The sequence below is a fragment of the Mus caroli genome, unplaced genomic scaffold, assembly GCF_978045245.1.
Source record: "Mus caroli unplaced genomic scaffold, Mus_caroli_1 scaffold_1, whole genome shotgun sequence".
NCBI lineage: Eukaryota > Metazoa > Chordata > Mammalia > Rodentia > Muridae > Mus > Mus caroli.
This window is the reverse complement of record NW_028227256.1, coordinates 180,200,786-180,219,319: the sequence shown is the minus strand read 5'-3', so window position 1 is coordinate 180,219,319 and position 18,534 is coordinate 180,200,786. Positions and strand designations below refer to the sequence as shown.

The window sequence follows — 18,534 nt, the reverse complement described above, 5'->3', positions numbered from 1 at the left end:
CAGGAAGGACCTAGTGGAAGGTAATTGAAGAAGAGACTTGACATTGACCTCTGACCTCCTGCACACATGCACATGAACACATACATACTACACGGGAGAGGGAGAAGGAAAAGAGGATGTTGTTCCCTAAAGAAATAAACTTCTTCATTTAGATTAAGCTTCCCCTCTGTTTGTGTGCATGTAGCTATATGCCGTATGTGTATGTATTATGTGTGTATGTGTCTGTGCACATTGTGTGTGTGTGTATGTGTGTGTATGCACACATGTGCATGCACTGTGATCTCACTAGTCAGATTGTAAATGTCTCTATTAAGGCACACTAGATTCCAACACTTCTCTTTCTGTGTCTGCAACATGATTATTTTTAAATCTCTGCTGTGAAATTTAAATTTTCCATTGCCAACTTCAACAGCCCGGCTGGGAACCGTCCTGCCCCACACAGCTATTTGAAGTCACTGACTAGCCTATATAAATGGCCATTATTTCCTGGAGCCCAGTGACCTTTTAGAAAAGAAGCTGTTATATGGTTATGGAGGAGCTATTAAAAATAATATCGGGAAGCTAAGGGATGTAAAACAAAGACATGAGCAATTGCTTTGGTTTGGGGTCGTTAAATATTTGGTACCCATCAAAGATGAGCACTTAAGGAGGGGTGGAGCGAGGGAACGCTACTCCACATCTTTTTAGAACATCCTTTAAGTAGGTCAGTGTCTTTGGTTAGCATGAGATCATTAAAATGGCCGAGTGATTCTCAAAGGTGGCAGTGGTGTGAACTTACGTTATAATGGCACAATACCATTCATATTGGAAGAAGGGAAATGCAGAAAGATTGACTCTGAAGGTCATAAGAGAGTACCGACCAATGGGGTCATGCACAGTCTCTCAGGACAAGACCTGAGAGTCCTATCCATATCCAAAAAGGACAAAGACTTCAAAGCTAAAAACTGTGAGCAAGGAGACATAGGGGCACCTGCCTGTAAGACCAGCATTCACTAGATAGAGACGGGAGAATCTCAAGATAAGGGTCAGCCTGGGCTACACAGTGAGAACCTGCCTCAGAAAACAAAAACAAAACGAAAGACAAGTTCTCGGGGTGAGGGTAGTGATAGAATACTTGCCTCAGATACAAAAGACCTTGGGCTCTATCTAGCCCCAGTACTGAAAAAAAAAAAAAGTGAAGACTGTATGGTATTTAATTCGTCTGTTTCCCAAGTGTTTATAATTCTAATTATGCAAAATTCTAGGACAGCCAGGCATAATGTCTCACACCTGCAATCCTGGCACTTGGGCGGCTAAGGTAGGATTGACATATGTCTGAGGCCAGCCTAGGCTATCTAACAAGTACCAAGCCAGTCCCAGCTACAGAGTGAGACCCTGTCTCAAACAAACAAACAAACAAAGCTTTAGAACAATTACAGAATGAATAGGACCATCAATGGTTGCTTGTGACAAGAGGAGAAATGGAAATGAACTCCAAGGGGCACAAAGCTTTGGGTGTGATATAATCCTCAGTTGTGAGTTGTTATGTATATGCATACACATACCCATAGCTGTTAAGATGAGTGTCTTTACACAGTCTTTGGTTCTGCTCTGAAGAACTCTAACTTCCACTTGGCCCCTTCTTTGTTAGTCAGCTCACAGCCTAACCTTACTTTCCTCTTTACCGACCATGTCTCTGGTATTCCACATATCATGGGCTCTGCCATTGCTACCTAAGATTGCCTTGCCTCTGCATCTATAGGGTCACCTACCGTTTCTTTTGCTCCACTCTGAGCTCCATAGGACTTTTTCTTTTTTGTGTGCCTCATAGCATCTCGATTGGAACTGCATGACACCACAGAGTTGCCACACAAGTACAAGAAACGCATTTTAAATATAAAGGTTGGAGGTGACGTATTGCTGAAGGTTTATGAGCATTTTAAGAACGAGACTAGTTACCCAATTTCTATCAGCGATGAAGTCTAGCATGCTCCGATATTAATCATCCTAAATTTAGGATATTAAGACTCCTTGACTTATTAATATTGTTCCTGAAAGATTATTCAAAACTTATTCCCCAGTGCTGCAAAAAGCTCTATGTAGAAGTTATAGATATAAGCTATTACATCATTTACAATGTCAACAAAACCTTAAATGATAGCCAAAGTATTCAACACTCCATAAACAGACAGAGTAATTATAGATATATAATGTTGTAATGATTGATTGCTAGTGTCTGAATATTTGTGTTCTCCTAAAATGCATACATCAAAAATCTAATCACCAACATGATCATACTGAAAGGTGGGGGAAGACTTGGAAATGACTCCATCAGCAAACTGCTTCCTGTGTGAGCAAAAGGCTCTCCAGCATGCACGCAAGAAGCCGAGTGTGGTGGAGCACACCAGTATCTCCTGTGCTGGGAAGCTGGAGACAAGATAATCCCTAGGGCCTGCTGCTGGCAAGTCAGTCTGACTGAATCAGCCAGCTCCAGGTTTAGTGAGAGACCCTGTCTCAAGCAATAAGGTTGGTAGCACAAAGGTTAAAGGGATTTGCAGCCAAGCCTGTGAACCAACTCTTTGTAGTTTGTTTGTTATTTGGTTTATTTGGAGACAGGGTTTCTCTGTGTAGCCCTGACTGCCCTGAAACTCACTCTATAGACCAGGTTGGCCTTGAGCTCAGAGATCTACCTGGCTGTGCCTCCTGATTGCTGGGATTAAAGGCATGCGCTACCACCACCTGGCTGAGAACCGACTCTTTGAATGCCGTGTCCATGCCATGGTAACAAATGTGTGTGCATGTGTGCACAAGTGAATGCATACACACTCACACATGCACACGCAGAACATAAATAAGTGTAATTTTAGAAATTAAAAATATAAGGGACAGGCATAGTAGTGCACCCCATTAATCCCAATTTTCAGGACACAGAGGCAGGAGGATTTCTGCGAGTTCAAGACCAGCCCGCTCTACACAATGAGTTCCAGTGCAGCCAAGGATATGTAGAGAGACTCTGTATCAAAATCAAAGCAAACGTTAACAACAACAACAATCTATAAGGAGAAAGTTGACAGACATTGAGAAAGACAATGAACATCAAACTTCTGAACTTCACACACACACGGATGCATGAGTATACACACGTGAACATGTACACACACACAAATGAGTGTGGAGTCCTCATGAACAGGATTAGTGCTTTATCAAGGGGGCCCAAGAGAGCCAAAACTGGTGGTGTACTTCTTTAATCCCACTACTTGGAAGGCAGAAGGAAGCAGATCTCTGTTAGACACTAGATGTCTGTTAGGCACCAGCCTGGCTTACATAGCAAGTTCCAGACTAGCCAACACTAGACAGGGAGACCTTGTCTCAGAAGATAAATGAAACACAAAACAACAACAACAACAACAACCAAAAGATGCCCAAGGAAGTTTGTTCTCCCTTTCTACGGAGCTCACATGAGAGGGCATCATTCATGAACTGGAGTGGGCTGTCCGCAGACACTGAGTCTGCTGCCCCCTGGGCTTCTACTCCTCAGCCTCCAGGACTGTAAGAAACACACTTCTGGTGCCAGTGAATGACCCAGTTTATAATACTTTTATTACAGCAACCTGAGTAAGCCACCAACTTTATGTGACATCAAAGGAAAGGTCCTCCTGATGTTTAATGTAAAGGACACAGAGGCTAGGGATGCAGCTTGGTTGTTTGAATGCTTGCTCATCATTCACAGAGGCTCGGTTTCTGTCCCCAGCATCCCACCTTGGCATGGTGGGGTGCACTTCAGAAACACAGGGTCAGCCTCTGCTATACAGCAAGCCCAAGGCTATACAGTAAGTTCAAGGCCAGCCTCTTTTCTTAAAAAACGAGAAAAGAAAAGATCACCACCAGAATCTTTATTGGTATCGTTTTGTCTTTATAGATACATGTGAATACAGTTATAAGGAATTATGGAAAAGTGAAACTGATACAACATGAGTAGACTACACTTAAAATGTTTCCTTTAGTGTTTGAGTCAATACATTTTCATAAGAAAAGAAAAAAGCTAAATAAAAGTGCGTACTCAGCTCCCGAGGAGACCACTGCTCAGCAATGTGTTCCTAAAGACAGAATCTCCCAAACCTGCTGAGACCCAAATCTTCCTTCTAGTTCAATACAGGTTCCCAGGACCCAGACCAGCCAGATCCACTGAACCTTAATCTCCAAGGGAGAAACCCAGGACGCTTTGTCTCTAATAAGCACTGACGACTTGGTAACCACTAATTTAGGGCCCCAAATGACGTCACCGTGACTGGAAAGAGTCAATATAATCTTCAGTCCACCAGTTGATTTTCCCCACTAAGTACACGTTTCTCATTCTCCTGCGTTCCCTCTTATTAAAGAACCACAACCTGGTTCTTCCAGGAGCTCAGGAGGTAGCAATGTTCTCCAGTAATACGCGGTAACAGGAGAGAAATCTGAGCTTGCCTTGGGTTACTTGGTTGAATTACAGATGCAGAATAGACCAAAATAGTGTTTAAGGCATCTGAAGGCAGAGAGAGAAGGGAAAAAAAAACCTACTTGTTTCCTTAAATGGGGTTAGAAAGATGGCGTTGGTGGAAGGAGACGAGGGCCTGATGGAAGTAAATACAAACGCAGAATTTAACTTCCGGTGAAGAGGAGAGTCCGTCTGCCTTACCTCCTCCACATCCTCAACCCAAGACCAGCTTGCGTGGCCAACTGACCGAAGCCTGTGCAGCACCTCGCCTCCTCAAGTATTACTAAGCTGAATTCGATTGCCTGTCAAGTGAACTACGGAGAGGCTGTAAATGTAGATCAGTGCGCGCACACAGCTCTGGGCCTGGTCTCCCACATGGAAACGGGGAGGGGCCGTGTGATATACAAGAGTCAAGAGAAAGAGCAGAGTACAGAACAGGTCAGGAGTTCAGTGGTTAAGGACCTTGAAGGCAGCATTCCCTCCCTTCTCAGAGAATGAGCACATGGATGATAAGGATGACAAATTGCTTGATGTCTTTTGCAGTCGTGTACAAGACCTTGCTGTTTCTTTTATCTCGCTGGTCCAGTCGGTGAAATTAGAGCCCTTCCTGCCATGGTTGCTGCTTGCTGCACACCCACATTCAGCGCTTTTCTCATCAGCCCCTCACCTCCCGCTCTGTGCAGTGATTGATTGATTGATTGATTGATTATTTTATGTTTTATTTGAGAATTCCATACTTGCATAAAATGTACTTTCATATTCACCTCTCCTCCTGCCTCGAACTCCCTTTATATCTATCACTAACCCCTTCCTAACTCTACCTCCTCTATTACTTTTCTACCCCCGCTGAGTCCAACCTGTATTACCTATATAGCCGTGGTTTAGGGCCATCCACTGGAGCATGATGATGTAGTAGAGGCCACACCTTAGTTCCTCAGTTAGGGATGGGGCCCGTGAGACTCTCTCCAGTCCGTTTTGGAATGTTGACTGGCTTGTTCCTGTGCGGGTCTTGTGCAGGCAGTCACAGCAGCTACGAGTTCATGAGTGCTGTGGTCCTGCCACGTCCACACACACTGGATGGCTCCGTTCCTCCCGGACTTCTGACTCTTACCACTCCTGCTTTGAAGATCTTTGCACTTTTCTTTTGGGTAGGGAGAGTGATCATGTCCTATTTGTGGTTGAGCATTCTTGGTGGCAACTTCTTAAACTATCATTCGGACAAACTGCCGGGTAAAATGTCCTGTGAAAACAGTAACAAGGCTAAGCTTGGGAATCAGCATTACCATATTGGATTGCCTGACACTCCATCCTAATGGCTTTTCCACCGGGTTACAGCTAGGGCCCTTCTCCCTGCCTTTGGCATGCCTTTAGTCAGCATAAGAGACGACTGATAAGCTAACTGATAAGCTAATGCCACTTGAATGCCACTCAGCATGTGAGCCACGTCCATGCACCTAGCACTTCGTAGCAGTGTCATGCATAAAAATACCTTTTGAAGGGTAATGATTGATTTCTCTTTCAGAACAAACAATGCTTTAAGAATCTTAGAATCTGGTCAGGAAAGGAGGCATCTAGCTCTTTAAAAGGCTCTCATGGCCTCTGTTTCTAAGATACATTCACACCCAAACCATAACTATTACTTCAGATCTCATCAGCCAAATCAAGAAATATTTCAGGGCCTGCAAAATGGCTCAGTGAGTAAAAGGGCTTGCCACCAGTGCTGGCATCCTGAGTTCAAATCCTAGGATCCACACGGTAGGAGGAGAGAACTGACTCTTGCAAGATGCCTCTGACTTCTTTACATATGCACAGTGTGTGCCTGCCTATATGTGCATGAATACATACACACACTAAGTGAAGGTGATTTATTTAATTTAAAAAAAATGAAATAATTCAGACACCTCTAACTCTGGTTTTTCCTATCACTTCTTTTATTCCGTGCCACCCATTCTGCAGCCCACCTTTCTCAGCTCTTGGCTTTTTCTCTCCTGATGCATGGTGGACTCACTTGGCTTGATCTGCTCTCTCATGTATTCATGTTGCACATTTTTTTAACTTTATTAACTTTCATTTCATGTTCATTAGTGTTTTGCTTGCTTATATGTCTGTACGACAGTGTCAGATGCTCTGGGAGTGGAGAACTGGAGTTACAGACAGTTGGGAGCTGCCATGGGGGTACTAGGAATTGAACTTGGGTCCTCTGGAAGAGCAGTCAGTGCTCTTAATTGCTGAGCTATCTCTCCAGCCCCTATCGCCCCTAGTTTTGATACTGAAGTCAAAAATAAGTCCCCATCAGTGGTACAGGACAGTGAACAGAAGACATTAGAGACACTGCTGTAGGGATTATTTTCCATTTAAAACTGTAGAGTCATCTCAGTTGCTAAACCATTATTTGTGGCTTAGCATCCCAAACAATGATGTCACATTTGGAAAAGAAGAAAGCAGTTAATGATACATGTCACCTCGGGGACCATAATTTTTGTCAAAGTTTCAGTAGACAGCAGTTTTTAGTTCATCTTAAATCAGAAGCACTGTGACCTTGAACCTGTGTTGCTCATGATTTGGATTGGAGAATAATGTCCTTCGGCTATCGATCATTTGTGGTTCTTACTGCCGACCGCCACTTTACCATTGCTCAAGCCTTAAAAATGGTGGGCCACTGTGCTGAGCCTTCCGCTGTTAGACAGCAGGCACTCCGTCTCCTCTCTAGATCAATGACTAATATCATTTAATCAACAAATCCAAAGATATTGAAAAGGTGTGTATGTGAGTATATGCATGTGAATGTGTGTCTGTTTGTGTGTGTGCTTATATGCACCTGTGTATGTGTCTATGTGTTTGTAGATTTATATTTCTGTGTGCATGTGTATATACACGTGTGTCTGTATGCCAGTGTGTGTGCATGTGTGTCTGTGTATGAGTGTGTGTGTGTGTGTGTATGTGTCTGTGTATATGTGTGTATTTTCATACTACAGTGTGCAAGTAGGGATCAACTTTTAAGGGGCTGGTTCTCATCTTGTTCTGAGGCAGGCTCTCTCTTGTTTCTGGTATTGTGTTGTAGGAAGGAACTGACTTTACGCTGAGATTTACCCACACACCATTCCATCCCACTTTGGTTTTCCTCACATGGGTTCGGGGCTCAAAGTCGGGTCATCAGGATTATATAGCAAGTGCTTTTACAAACTGAGCCATCTGCCCATGCCCAAACCATAGATACTTGCAAGCATCTGCTATGCCAGTGCTTCATGCCACATACCTGAGCATTCAGAGACAAATGAGACACGGTTCTGAGAAGAATTACAAATTCATACAGGGGAACAGTAAACACATAAACAACAACAACAACAAACATCAGATTTATTTCTTCCCTGGAGCTTTATGAAGGCTAAGGTAGGTGCCGCTGCCTGAGGACAGAAAGGAAATGGCAAAAAAGAAGAAAGAGTCTTAGTTAACTGCTCAGCAAATTGGAGCTCTGTAGGACTGTGAACTTGACTGGGCAATTATACAACCTAAAAATAGCAGCTCTCACTGATAGTGGGAGGCAAACACACAAACAGAAAGTTGGACTCGGTAATGTGCTGCTGAAACAGGCGTGGGCTTGTGTGGGAGGAAGACACTTGGGGGAACATCAAAGGCCTCAGTTTCTGAAGCTGTGGATCTTGAGCAAGGCCTGGGGACCTGAATTTTAAATGAATGCTTCAGATGCTTCTGGTGCTAATTTGTGGCCACAGTTTTGAGTACTACTAATCCTTAACAAGAGGACACAGGGACAAATTGTGACTAGTTGGTCTGGAGTTAAATTGAGATACTGAGATTCAAATATCAATTTATAATTCCTTACTTTTGCCCATGAAAATGCTTGTAGAACTAAGAAATGACTTTCTATTCTTTGTAATTTACCCTGATTTTATTTATGCACCACCACCAGCCCAAAGCCACGGGACCAACTAAGCATGCAGAGACCCCAGAGACCGTGATTCAAAACAAACTGTCCCTCTTCCCAAGCTGATTGTTTCAGGAATTTTGTTACAGTGACAAAAAGATGGCGCCTCCATCCCTTGAGGCCAAGGGAATTTATAACCTCCTTGTGAAGTTTTCTCTGATCTCTCAGATCAGAAATAGCCTCTTCTATTTGCATGTTCTCTGTGATTTGTGTTTGCACACCTTTCTAAAGGCAGGGAAACGCTGTTAGCTGAATCACTTTCTGAATATATAACTTCAGAAAGGGTTCTCTTAGAGAAATCAGGAGCTGTCAGTCCAGCTAGCCAAGTCGGCAAGACTAACTCATCTGCTCCATATGGAGATGATACTGCAGCCAGACTCCTAGCATCCCTCATTGCAAGACACATTATTGCTACCTTAGCATCTTCCTAGTGCTTCACCCTTCTAGCAACCAGGAGCATTTCCTGAGTTGAAAGTTTTATGGATTCCTTTCTCTGGAGTCACGACTTTAATTTTTTAAAAAATGTATCCAATAATACAATTTTGGATATTAGCAAAGATAGGAAATGTCAAATCTACTCAAAAGATTGGGGGGGTGGGTGTTGTGTGTGCACACCCACACATGTGCACGCACAAATGTAAATGTATGTGGTGACCAGGGCGTCACTGTTGATTGTCTTTCTCAATTGCTTTCCATCTTTTTTTGTTTTTCTTTTTGATCCAGTACCTCTCACTGATCCTGGAGCTAGACTGTAAGCCAGCAAGCCCCAGGAGTTCTGCCTCCCCTTGCTACTAGGACGCTGCAGTACCTGGCTTACTATGTAGGCCTTGGGGGGTCAAAACTCAAGCTTCTTGTGCTTGCTTGGCAAAACTCATTTTACAAACTGAGCTGTCTCCTCACTCCCAAAAGATGAGTCTTTAAAAATATAGGTGGGGCTGGAGAGATGACTCAGCAGTTAAGAGCACTGGCTGCTCTTCCAGAAATCCCAAATACAACTCCTAGTACCTGCATGGCAGGCATTGGATGAACATGGTACACAATTATATATAGTCAAAACACTCACACATAAAATAAAATAAATAAATCTGTTTTTTAAATGTAGGTGATAAAAAAAATCACAAAAACTTAAAGCCTCTTATTATTCAGGATAAGAGATCACTTATTCCTTCTAAATACAAGTCTGTTACCATGTAGCAGGAAAAAAGTATATAGTTATAGCTTTCTCTTTTATACAAAAACCCAACTCCTTCTGGAAGTATTGTTGAACACGTCAAATCTCCTCTCCCCATGTCAGCTAGGCCTGGCCTTACCACATCTCCTAACACACACCCTGATCAGACAGACAGAAAGATGGGGAAGTAGTGGGGAGGATAACACACAGCATCAGCAACACAGTGAACTGACTTTAATGGTTTGGATCAGAAGAATACAAGACCTCATCCATAGCTGTGCATGGTGATGCAAGTCGGGGTCCTAGCACACCGGAGGGATGCAAGCTTCAGGCCAGCAAATCCCTATCTCCCAAAGCAAAGCAAACAAACAAATAAACAGACACACAAACCAATATGGCCGGTGTCTTAGTCAGGGTTTCTATTCCTGGACAAAACATCATGACCAAGAAGCAAGTTGGGGAGGAAAGGGTTTATTCAGCTTACACTTCCACATTGCTGTTCATCACTAAAGGTAGTCAGGACTGGAACTCAAGCAGGTCAGGAAGCAGAAGCTGATGCAGAGGCCATGGAGGGATGTTCCTTACTGGCTTGCTTCCCCTGGCTTGCTCAGCCTGCTCTCTTATAGAACCCAAGACTATCAGCCCAGAGATGGTCCCACCCACAAGGGGCCTTTCCCCCATGATCACTAATTGAGACAATGCCTTACAGCTGGATCTCATGGAGGCATTTCCCCAACTGAAGCTCCTTTCTCTGTGATAACTCCAGCTGTGTCAAGTTGACACAAAACTAGCCAGTACAGCCGGAAAGGTAGCTTAGTGGTGGTATGCGTGCCTATCATACGGAAGTCCCCGGATCCCGCGTCCCTGTCTCCAAACAAGTGACTACGCACATAAGTAAACTGAAGGTGCCGCTCACTTCCTGCCTCAGTTTATCCTTATATCAGTTATAAAGGAAGATCTCATTCTCTTTCACATCTCCCAAGCATGAAACTAGACACACGTGAATCTTGAGAAGTGTGTGTCCATCCCCTACTGGAAACTGCTGTCTTGTAAAGCACTCCTGATAGCTGGCTGGCATGAAACTACATTTGGAATTCAGAATTTCTCCTCAGAGTGCACCTGCTCGTTTTGGTCGGTAACTCTATCCAAAATAAAAGCCGAGTTTAAAAATTAAAACCAGATTACCATTTGCTTTGAAACTCTCTTTATGAACACTTATAGGCCTGTGGCTATAACTGGATGGTGGAGTATATGACTAGCACACACAGGGCCATGAGTTCAATTCCAAGTGCTTCCAATAATAATATTATCCTCAAACAAGCATGGGGAATGTAACGGTTGAAATCTCATGTATATAAAGAGAGAAAAATTGGAATGAGCTGAGTGGCAGGAACCGCTTAAAATTAGTCCCAAACTCGTATTCTGTGGTTCAGACCAAAAGATCTGAGTATTAATCGGTGGTCCACATACGGAGAGTTATGGGGGAAGGATTGCAGTTTGTAGGATCCATTCACACAGCAGCTGTGTGTAATGAGTGGATTGACAAATTACAAGAGCTGACTGAGGAGATGATGGTTCACTTTTACAGGATGCTCTGTAAGCTTTTTTTCATGTGAGAGTTTCTATAATGTACTTAACTCATCTCCTCTTATAGAAATTCTATTTCAACTTAACCCATCAAGAAAGCTTCCCACTTTAATAAGTCTAGGTAGAAAATCATTTCCATTTAGACTAAATTGAAATTGGTTCTCTGAAGAGGTAGCAACGCCCTAAGCACAAAAGTAAAATTACAGTCTATTAGTAGGGAGCAAATCAACGCATTATGAATATGCAAACGTCTGGAAACAGTTAGACATAAAATACATATTGAATACTAACCAGCCCTCTGTGATGTGTGTTTGGTTTGAATGCGCCCGAGACGACTCACGCACCGGAACTTTGGTTATCCTGGATGAAACCTAACAAATGGAATCATGGGAGTCAAAGACAGAATCAGTACAGGTTCAAGTCTGAACGTTAGTCACTTTTCTGTCACTGTGATAAAATACCAGGACGAAGGCAAGTTACAGAAGAAAGAGTCCCTCACGGCGAGGAGACACAGCATCAAGTGGCAAGCAAGGCGGAGGAGCTGGAAGCTGAGAGACTACATCCTCACCCTCCAGCACAAACCACCAGAGAGCCAACTGGTGAGTGGGTCTGTAAACAATCAGTGACACGCCTCCTTCAGCTAGGCCCCACCTCCCAAAGAGTCCCCAAAGCGCAAGGCCAACTCAGAACTGAGTGTTCAAATATCTGAACTTGTAGGAAACAATCTTACCCAAGCCACCACCAAGTCCAACCTGACTTTGTTTACTTCAGATGCATAGAGTGTGTTTTTATGCATGAAATAATACTACATTATGCTGGGTCACCTACGGGGTGTCCTAGTAAAAGGCACGTGATGATCTTTCCTCCCACAGCTGTGGTGGTACTCCTAATCATGGGATTATAAGCCTGTTCCCTGAATTTCTGTATCATACCTTTCTTATTTTGTGATTAATGCATCACATGAGAAGTGGGTTATTTTGAGACTACGTGCTACACCTTACCACAGGCTGGTCTTCTGGTTTTAGCATCTTTTCATTGGTTCTCTCCTAAATTGATTCACAGAGAATAAAAGTCTTTTTTTTTTTTTTTTTTTTTTTTAAAAAGCACACAATTCAGGTACTGGCTTAGAGGTTAAGAGCACTGGCTATTCCTCCAGTGAGAAACGATGCACCCATTAACTGTCTGTCATCTTCCACACTTCCCTTATTCCCAGCTTCCACCAACCACGAATCCACTCTGTTTCAGTTAAGCAGTTGTAAACCAGCCAGTGTTGGTGCTGGAAACCAAACTCGGGTCTTATGGAAGAGCATCAAGTGTTGTAAGCTGGCTCTCTCTCTCTCTCTCTCTCTCTCTCTCTCTCTCTGGCCATCTCTCTGGCCCCTGACTCTATGGACCTGCCTACATAGGGCATCTCACATAAAAGTAGTCGTATGGTATGTGACTCTGTGTTTTTATTTCATTAATGTGCTTTCAGGGTTTATCTGTTGTCTTGTAGTTTTAAACTAGCGGTGTTTTATTCCTTTTTATATGCTGCAATTATCACTGTGACTCTTGGGAGATGCTGATCTAAATACAAATTTCCGTCTAAACTTATGAAGGTGATATGGTTTTTAATCATCCTTTGGCGAGTTGCTTTTAAAGAAAACTGCTCCATTGTCGTTCCTTTTAACAGATGAAAGGGACTATGACGACCGCCTTTCTTGGGGTTTATGGAATCCTTGCTCGTTTCCACTCTAACAAGGCAGTCTCCGATTTTAAAGAGCTACAACGACCACCTCTCTTGAAGTGTGCACTATCTTCCCTCCTTTCCGATGGACGCACCGAAATCCAGCTGTCATCCCAGGAGCTCCTCCCTTTCCTTAGGCTCCCCCCGCCCCCCCGCCCGGAGGAGTCAGGAGGAGGAAGTGACGCACAGGAAGTGTCCCGATCCCCTTACAGTGGAGGAAGGAATCAAACTCCCAAGATGGCGGCGGCGTCTGAGGAGCGGATGGCTGAGGAAGGAGGCGGCGGCCACGGCGACGGCGGCTCCTGTTCGGCTGCCGGCTCCGCTCAGCGACAGCCCCCGGCGCCCCCGTCGCAGGCCCCGCCGTCGGGGTCCCAGGCACCCGCCGCGCCCGCGCTGGCACCGGACCACCTGCCCCAAAACAACACACTGGTGGCGTTGCCCATCGTAGCCATCGAGAACATCCTCAGCTTTATGTCCTACGACGAAATTAGCCAGCTCCGCCTGGTGAGGGCCGAGGCCTGAGGAGGGCCGGCGAGGGCGGCGCGTTCCTGGGGAGGGAGCCCCGCCGGCTCGGGACACGGAGCGCGCGCGTCCCCGGCAGCCGGGAAGTGGCGCTGGCGACGGCGGCGGGGTGCTTGCTGCTGCCGCGCTGGCGTCGCGACCGCCGGGCGGGCGAGGCTCCGCTCCTCGCCCCCAGCCCGGGATGCGCCCGCCTGCGAGAAGTAACGGAGCGGGGCTTGGTGCCCTCCGCCCGGCTGGACCGGCGACAGGGACTCCCGAGGGGGCAGGCGCCTGCCTCGACTGCCCGCTCGGGCTCTGGAGTTCACTCCCAAGTGGGCAGAGGATCCCAGCCAGGCTTGGGTTGTGTTGCAAGAATAGTGTGTATTGTCCCTCCAACCCAAGCTTCCTGCTTGAAAAGGATGAAGGGGGTTTGGCCGTCCCCCCTCCCCCTTGAGCCCCAGTTGCGGTTCTAAGATTGCAGTTGTGTTGTGCGTTTAAAACCTTAGAGCCTTAGCTGCCCACTAAAGTTGAGCCCTGGGAGATGATGGCCTGGCCGGCTTTGCCTCCCTGACACTCCTGCCTATAGCGAAGCAACTTGTCCCCTTGTCAAGCTATTACCCCCTCCCGCTTGTTTGCAATCTTTTTTTTTTTTTCAAATGTGCTTCAAGCCCACCCTCCTGCAGTCGGAGTGGTTTACTTATTATACCCTAAAAATAACACGTTGTCCTATCCAAAATTTAAAAAGAAAAAAAAAATTGCCATTGGAATGTTACTACATCCCCGAGGTTTGACTGAAGATTTGATGAATTCCTTGGTTCAGGAAGATATCTCACTTCCTACCGGGGAATTTCTCCTTAGGTGGTTAGGAAATTGGAGGAGGTGGACATTTTGAAGTGGTTGTGAACTGGTTTGATGTAGTCACTTAAATGTGCTCGGGATTGTTGATAAAAGGACAAAGATATCTTTCTGAATGTGCTGTGTGTGGCGGTTACTTATTCATCGCTATGCCATATTTTAGCCCTATACTTCCATCTCTAAATTGACCAGAATTGTGTTTCAAAGGAAATCATCTTTAAAAACAGCTTGCAGTCATCATTCATTCAAACTCGGGCAGGTTTTGTGTGTGCTTCCCCACACTCTGTGGAATGGAAATTTTTTTCTGTTTAGAGTAGGTATTTCAGAATACAGTGTCCTAGATTTTCAAAGCATCGTCCTAGGATTTCGTGTAGAATGGTAAATATTTCCTTTATGTTTTATAAAGCATGGTACTTGACCAAAATGTATGCTGTATATACATGGCGTTTGGCAATTGGGCATAACATTTGATTGAATTCAGCCAGCCAGCCAGACAATGGCTTTGAAAAAGCTTGGAATGTTCACAGGTTTTTTTTGTTAAGTGTTGAGAAAAATGAGGGTTTATTGGCTTGTTGGTCATTTTTCCTTCTTTTCATTCATTGTTGTTTTGTTTTGTGTGTTACTGTTTGGCCACCGATCTGGAGTTCAGCCTTGAGTCTGCTAGATAAATGCTCTGTCAGCTTTTAACTCTCATTTTTCCTTTTTTTTAAAACAAACAAACAAAGTGTGAAGAGGAGAAAATAGACTGCTTGGAGACCTGAGGTGAAATGGGCCTCACAATTCATTAATAATCGGCATCTCTTTCATGTGAAATGTATAGCTGCATATTGTATCTTAAGCCTTTTACTGGCTTGATTTGTAATTTAAAGCATTTTTCTTAAGGAGTCCCTATGGCATCCCCTCCCTCCCTGCTCCCAGCCAGGTTTATACAAACCAGTGTGGTTTTAGAAACAGAAGGCGAAGTCCTTTCTTAACCTGATGTCACTGGGTTTTTATGGAAATTAAGGTTTTAGATTCATTGGTTTCAGAAAATACAATTCAAGTGACATAAAATACAGATGTACTTTCTTGTCACTAGGTGTCAGCATTAATTTAATTACGCTCTTTTTTTGTGAAATTAATAGAAAAAGAGACATTGCCTCATTAGGTTCTTTGTACAGATCTTTTTAATTGAAGTGGTTATTTTTACCTACATCATTTGCCAAAAATTCAAGAGACTTAAGTGTGTGCTGGCATGTGCTGTATATATTACCTAAGTTCTTTTTAATTGTGTTTTCTTGAGTAAGTGGTAAGACTGGCCAAGCTCGGGAGGGAGCAGTACTGAGAGCGAGCACAACTGGCTTCCATTCAGCTGCATGCTGACCCGTGGGCTAGTTGACAGACACACTGTTGAGATAGCATTTTGCTTTTTCTCTTCCTTCCAGTTTTCTTTCTTGCCTCATCCTGAGAGACATCATGTTTCCCTGTTCCTAACACCTAACTTACAGGGCAGGTATATAACCCAAGTACTTAATATTAACAGTCTATACTTTTTGTAAGCGATCTCTAGCCTGAAGTTGCCTCAGCCGAATTTCATTTATTTGCTCAGGTTAGTTGGTGATAGTGCTTGCCTCCTGTAACAATAAATAATTGAGATTTGATTTTCCAGTCTACTGATTTCTCAGGGTCTGTCTTGAAGGCCTTATTGAATTGGCTATTTTTCTACCACTAAATTTTGTTCCCCAACATATGCAGCCTAGAAATCCTGGTTCCACAGAAATGGCTTTAAATAATTAATCTCTATAATGTATTAAAATGTATTTGGCTGAATACAACTTTTCAAATGAGGAGGTATGTAGTTTGAGTTGGTTGCTTTCCCAGTGCTTTGGCGTGTTAAGCAGACAGACCCCTAATAAGTACCTGAGATGCTTAGAAACAAGTAGTCAAGGTAAGAGGGGAGATCCCACCCTTAGGGAACAGAACAAACTTACCTTTGAACATGTTCCTTTGGCTCAGGAACCGAGGGTTCTGTTGGGAGAATTTTCAGGATAGTAAAGATGCTGTCATTGGTTCCCCTGTAATTCAAGTGGTGTTCATGCAAATAGAGTGCAATCAGTATTCCAGAGCATAAATGTGACTGTATCAAGAATTCTTGCTTGTTATCTGGGATAGAAATTTCCAGTTAGCAACCAAGTATATAAAAACCATGATGCTCCATCCCAAGATATTTGTCTAGATCACTCTAGAGAATTGAATCTGCTATTTATAGCTCCTTTCATGGGGTTTCTTCAAGCTTTAGAAAGCTGAAAGTTACAGACTGGGTTGGTAGTAGGAAATATGAAGGACAATGAAGAGGCCTTTCCTTTTGCTTGGAATTAGGCATGTCTCTGACTTGTTCCTCACTGTATCCTAGAAGTTCCCGATCTTTTCTGTTTCAGGATACCTTTATATTCTTTACAAGTCATGCTCCTAAGAGGTTACCTTAGAAACTCACAAAGCACACATCCATTAGCTGTCAGTGTAACAATGCATCATACATAGTATGACGACTGTATCGCTCCCGAGACCTCCACTGGATACCGGGCGGGAGAGAGTGGGTCTGGGCCTCGCTTCCTCACTATGAGGAGAGTTGACCGTGCACAAATAGAACACTACCCGCAGAGAGACCTGCAGAGTCTGAAGACACGAAGAGGCTTGAGGAGAGGGACTGAGACGAGCTCAAATCTGGAAGAATAGTCTTGGCTACTACTGCTACTCGGTGGCTTCCACCTGTGCCCTCTTGCACAGAGTGAGAAGCACGAGAAGCCTTTTTATGCTCTCCAGAACTGACGGCCTTTGGTGAGGAGAAATGTCTATGAATATTGGCAGGGCAGGGGTGGGGAAGGGGGCTCAGCAGTTAGAACTTTTGCCTAGCAGTCAGAAGAATGAGAGTTCAGCTCCCAAAACCTACGCATACATGCAGGTGGGAGTGGCCGACTACTTGGAATTCTAGCCCCTAAAAGCAGAGGGCCCAGAAACAAGCTAGCTGGCCATCCTAGCTGGTACTGGCAAGCTCTGGGTTTAAGAGACAGTACTTTAAGAGTAAAGTGACCTAGCACACACCTTTAATCCCAGCACTTGGGATGCAGAGGCAGAGGCAGAGGCGGCAGAGGAGGCAGAGGCAGCAGAGGAGGCAGAGGCAGCAGAGGAGGCAGAGGCAGGCAGTTCGATGAGTTGCAAACCTGCCTGGTCTACAGAGTTGAGTTCCAAGACAGCCAAGAGTACACAGAGAAATCCTGTCTCAAAAGATCAATAACCAAAAAAAAAAAAAAAAGAAAAAAGATTGTAGAAAATTACCTTCTTTCTTAGCATGCACATGTGCCTACAGAGGTTAACGTGTACACATAAAACATGAAAAGAAGAATCAAACATTTTTAATCATTTCATAGAAGCCAGCTGTGTTTGTATCCCCTGTACTGTCAGTTGGATCTCTAATGTCTCCCAAAGATCCATGCGCTCTAGCTGGCACTGACAGGAGCTGCCCAGAACTTTAACAAGTAGTGTCTACTATCAGTGGAGCTGTAGCCTAAAGGGGATACAGGAACCCTCATCCCAGCAAATCCTCTGCCAAGTCTGGGCTTCTTTTTTTTCTACCCACTGAGTTTGTTGGGGTTGTTTGTGTAAGCATGGACGTTTAAAGTGGATGCTGGTAACCCTTGTGCACTAGGCTATCGCCCCAGCTCTCCAAGATCATTTTAAAAAATGAGGGATTCAAACAAAGTTGTTTTGCCTTTTTTTTTTTTTTTTTTGTCTTGTCATTGTTGTTCTAAGTAGGGTCTCACGTAGCTCAGGCTAGCTTTAGGCTTGCTGTGTAGCCAAGGGTGACCTTGAACCTTGGGTCCTCTGACCCCTCCTGCAGGCTCTTCTGAAAGGATTCTAGTACGGTGAGTACAGTAATGATGCAAAGGGAGTTAGAGTCACAGAAGGCTTTAGTGAGGTGCTATCACCTCACATTTCCAAGACACGTTTTCTACAAGGGGAAAACAGGAGCCTATGTGCTCTGTTAGGCTTGAGATGGTCTGGTCAGATGGTTTACCCAGTCTTAAGTGCAAAATGCTAGAACCAGGAGCTTGGAAGAAACCTCTATTAAATGTTGTCTTTTGCTTCTAAAATGCTTGGGTCTGTATGCACAGGCTGTAATCTTAATATAGTACTGTGTTCACTGTGTGAAAATCCATATCATTCAGGTTATTGGGGTGTTATTCAAGTTTCTGTCAATGGAAGAAGCCAGGATGAAATTGACTAATGAGGACAGTGGCTTGTGCTGAGAGTCTTGGAGT

At 44.1% G+C, this 18,534-nt stretch overlaps 1 protein-coding gene and 1 long non-coding RNA gene across 2 annotated transcripts in view; one reads left to right on the top strand and one right to left on the bottom strand.

The window, feature by feature from the left end:
* Positions 1-5,210: 5,210 nt before the first annotated feature.
* LOC147006288 (uncharacterized) lies at positions 5,211-13,196 on the bottom strand. The gene is made up of 3 exons (XR_015048588.1): positions 13,091-13,196; positions 11,446-11,525; positions 5,211-5,693 (listed from the first exon to the last, which is right to left on the bottom strand). It is a non-coding gene; the product is annotated as an uncharacterized LOC147006288 (long non-coding RNA).
* Positions 13,097-18,534, top strand: part of Fbxo28 (F-box protein 28) — a 27,852-nt gene continuing 22,414 nt past the window's right edge. Inside the window, exon 1 of the mRNA XM_021165929.3 lies at positions 13,097-13,384. Coding sequence (XP_021021588.2) covers positions 13,118-13,384 — 267 coding nt within the window. The 5' untranslated portion in view covers positions 13,097-13,117. The remainder of the gene's footprint in view (positions 13,385-18,534) is intronic.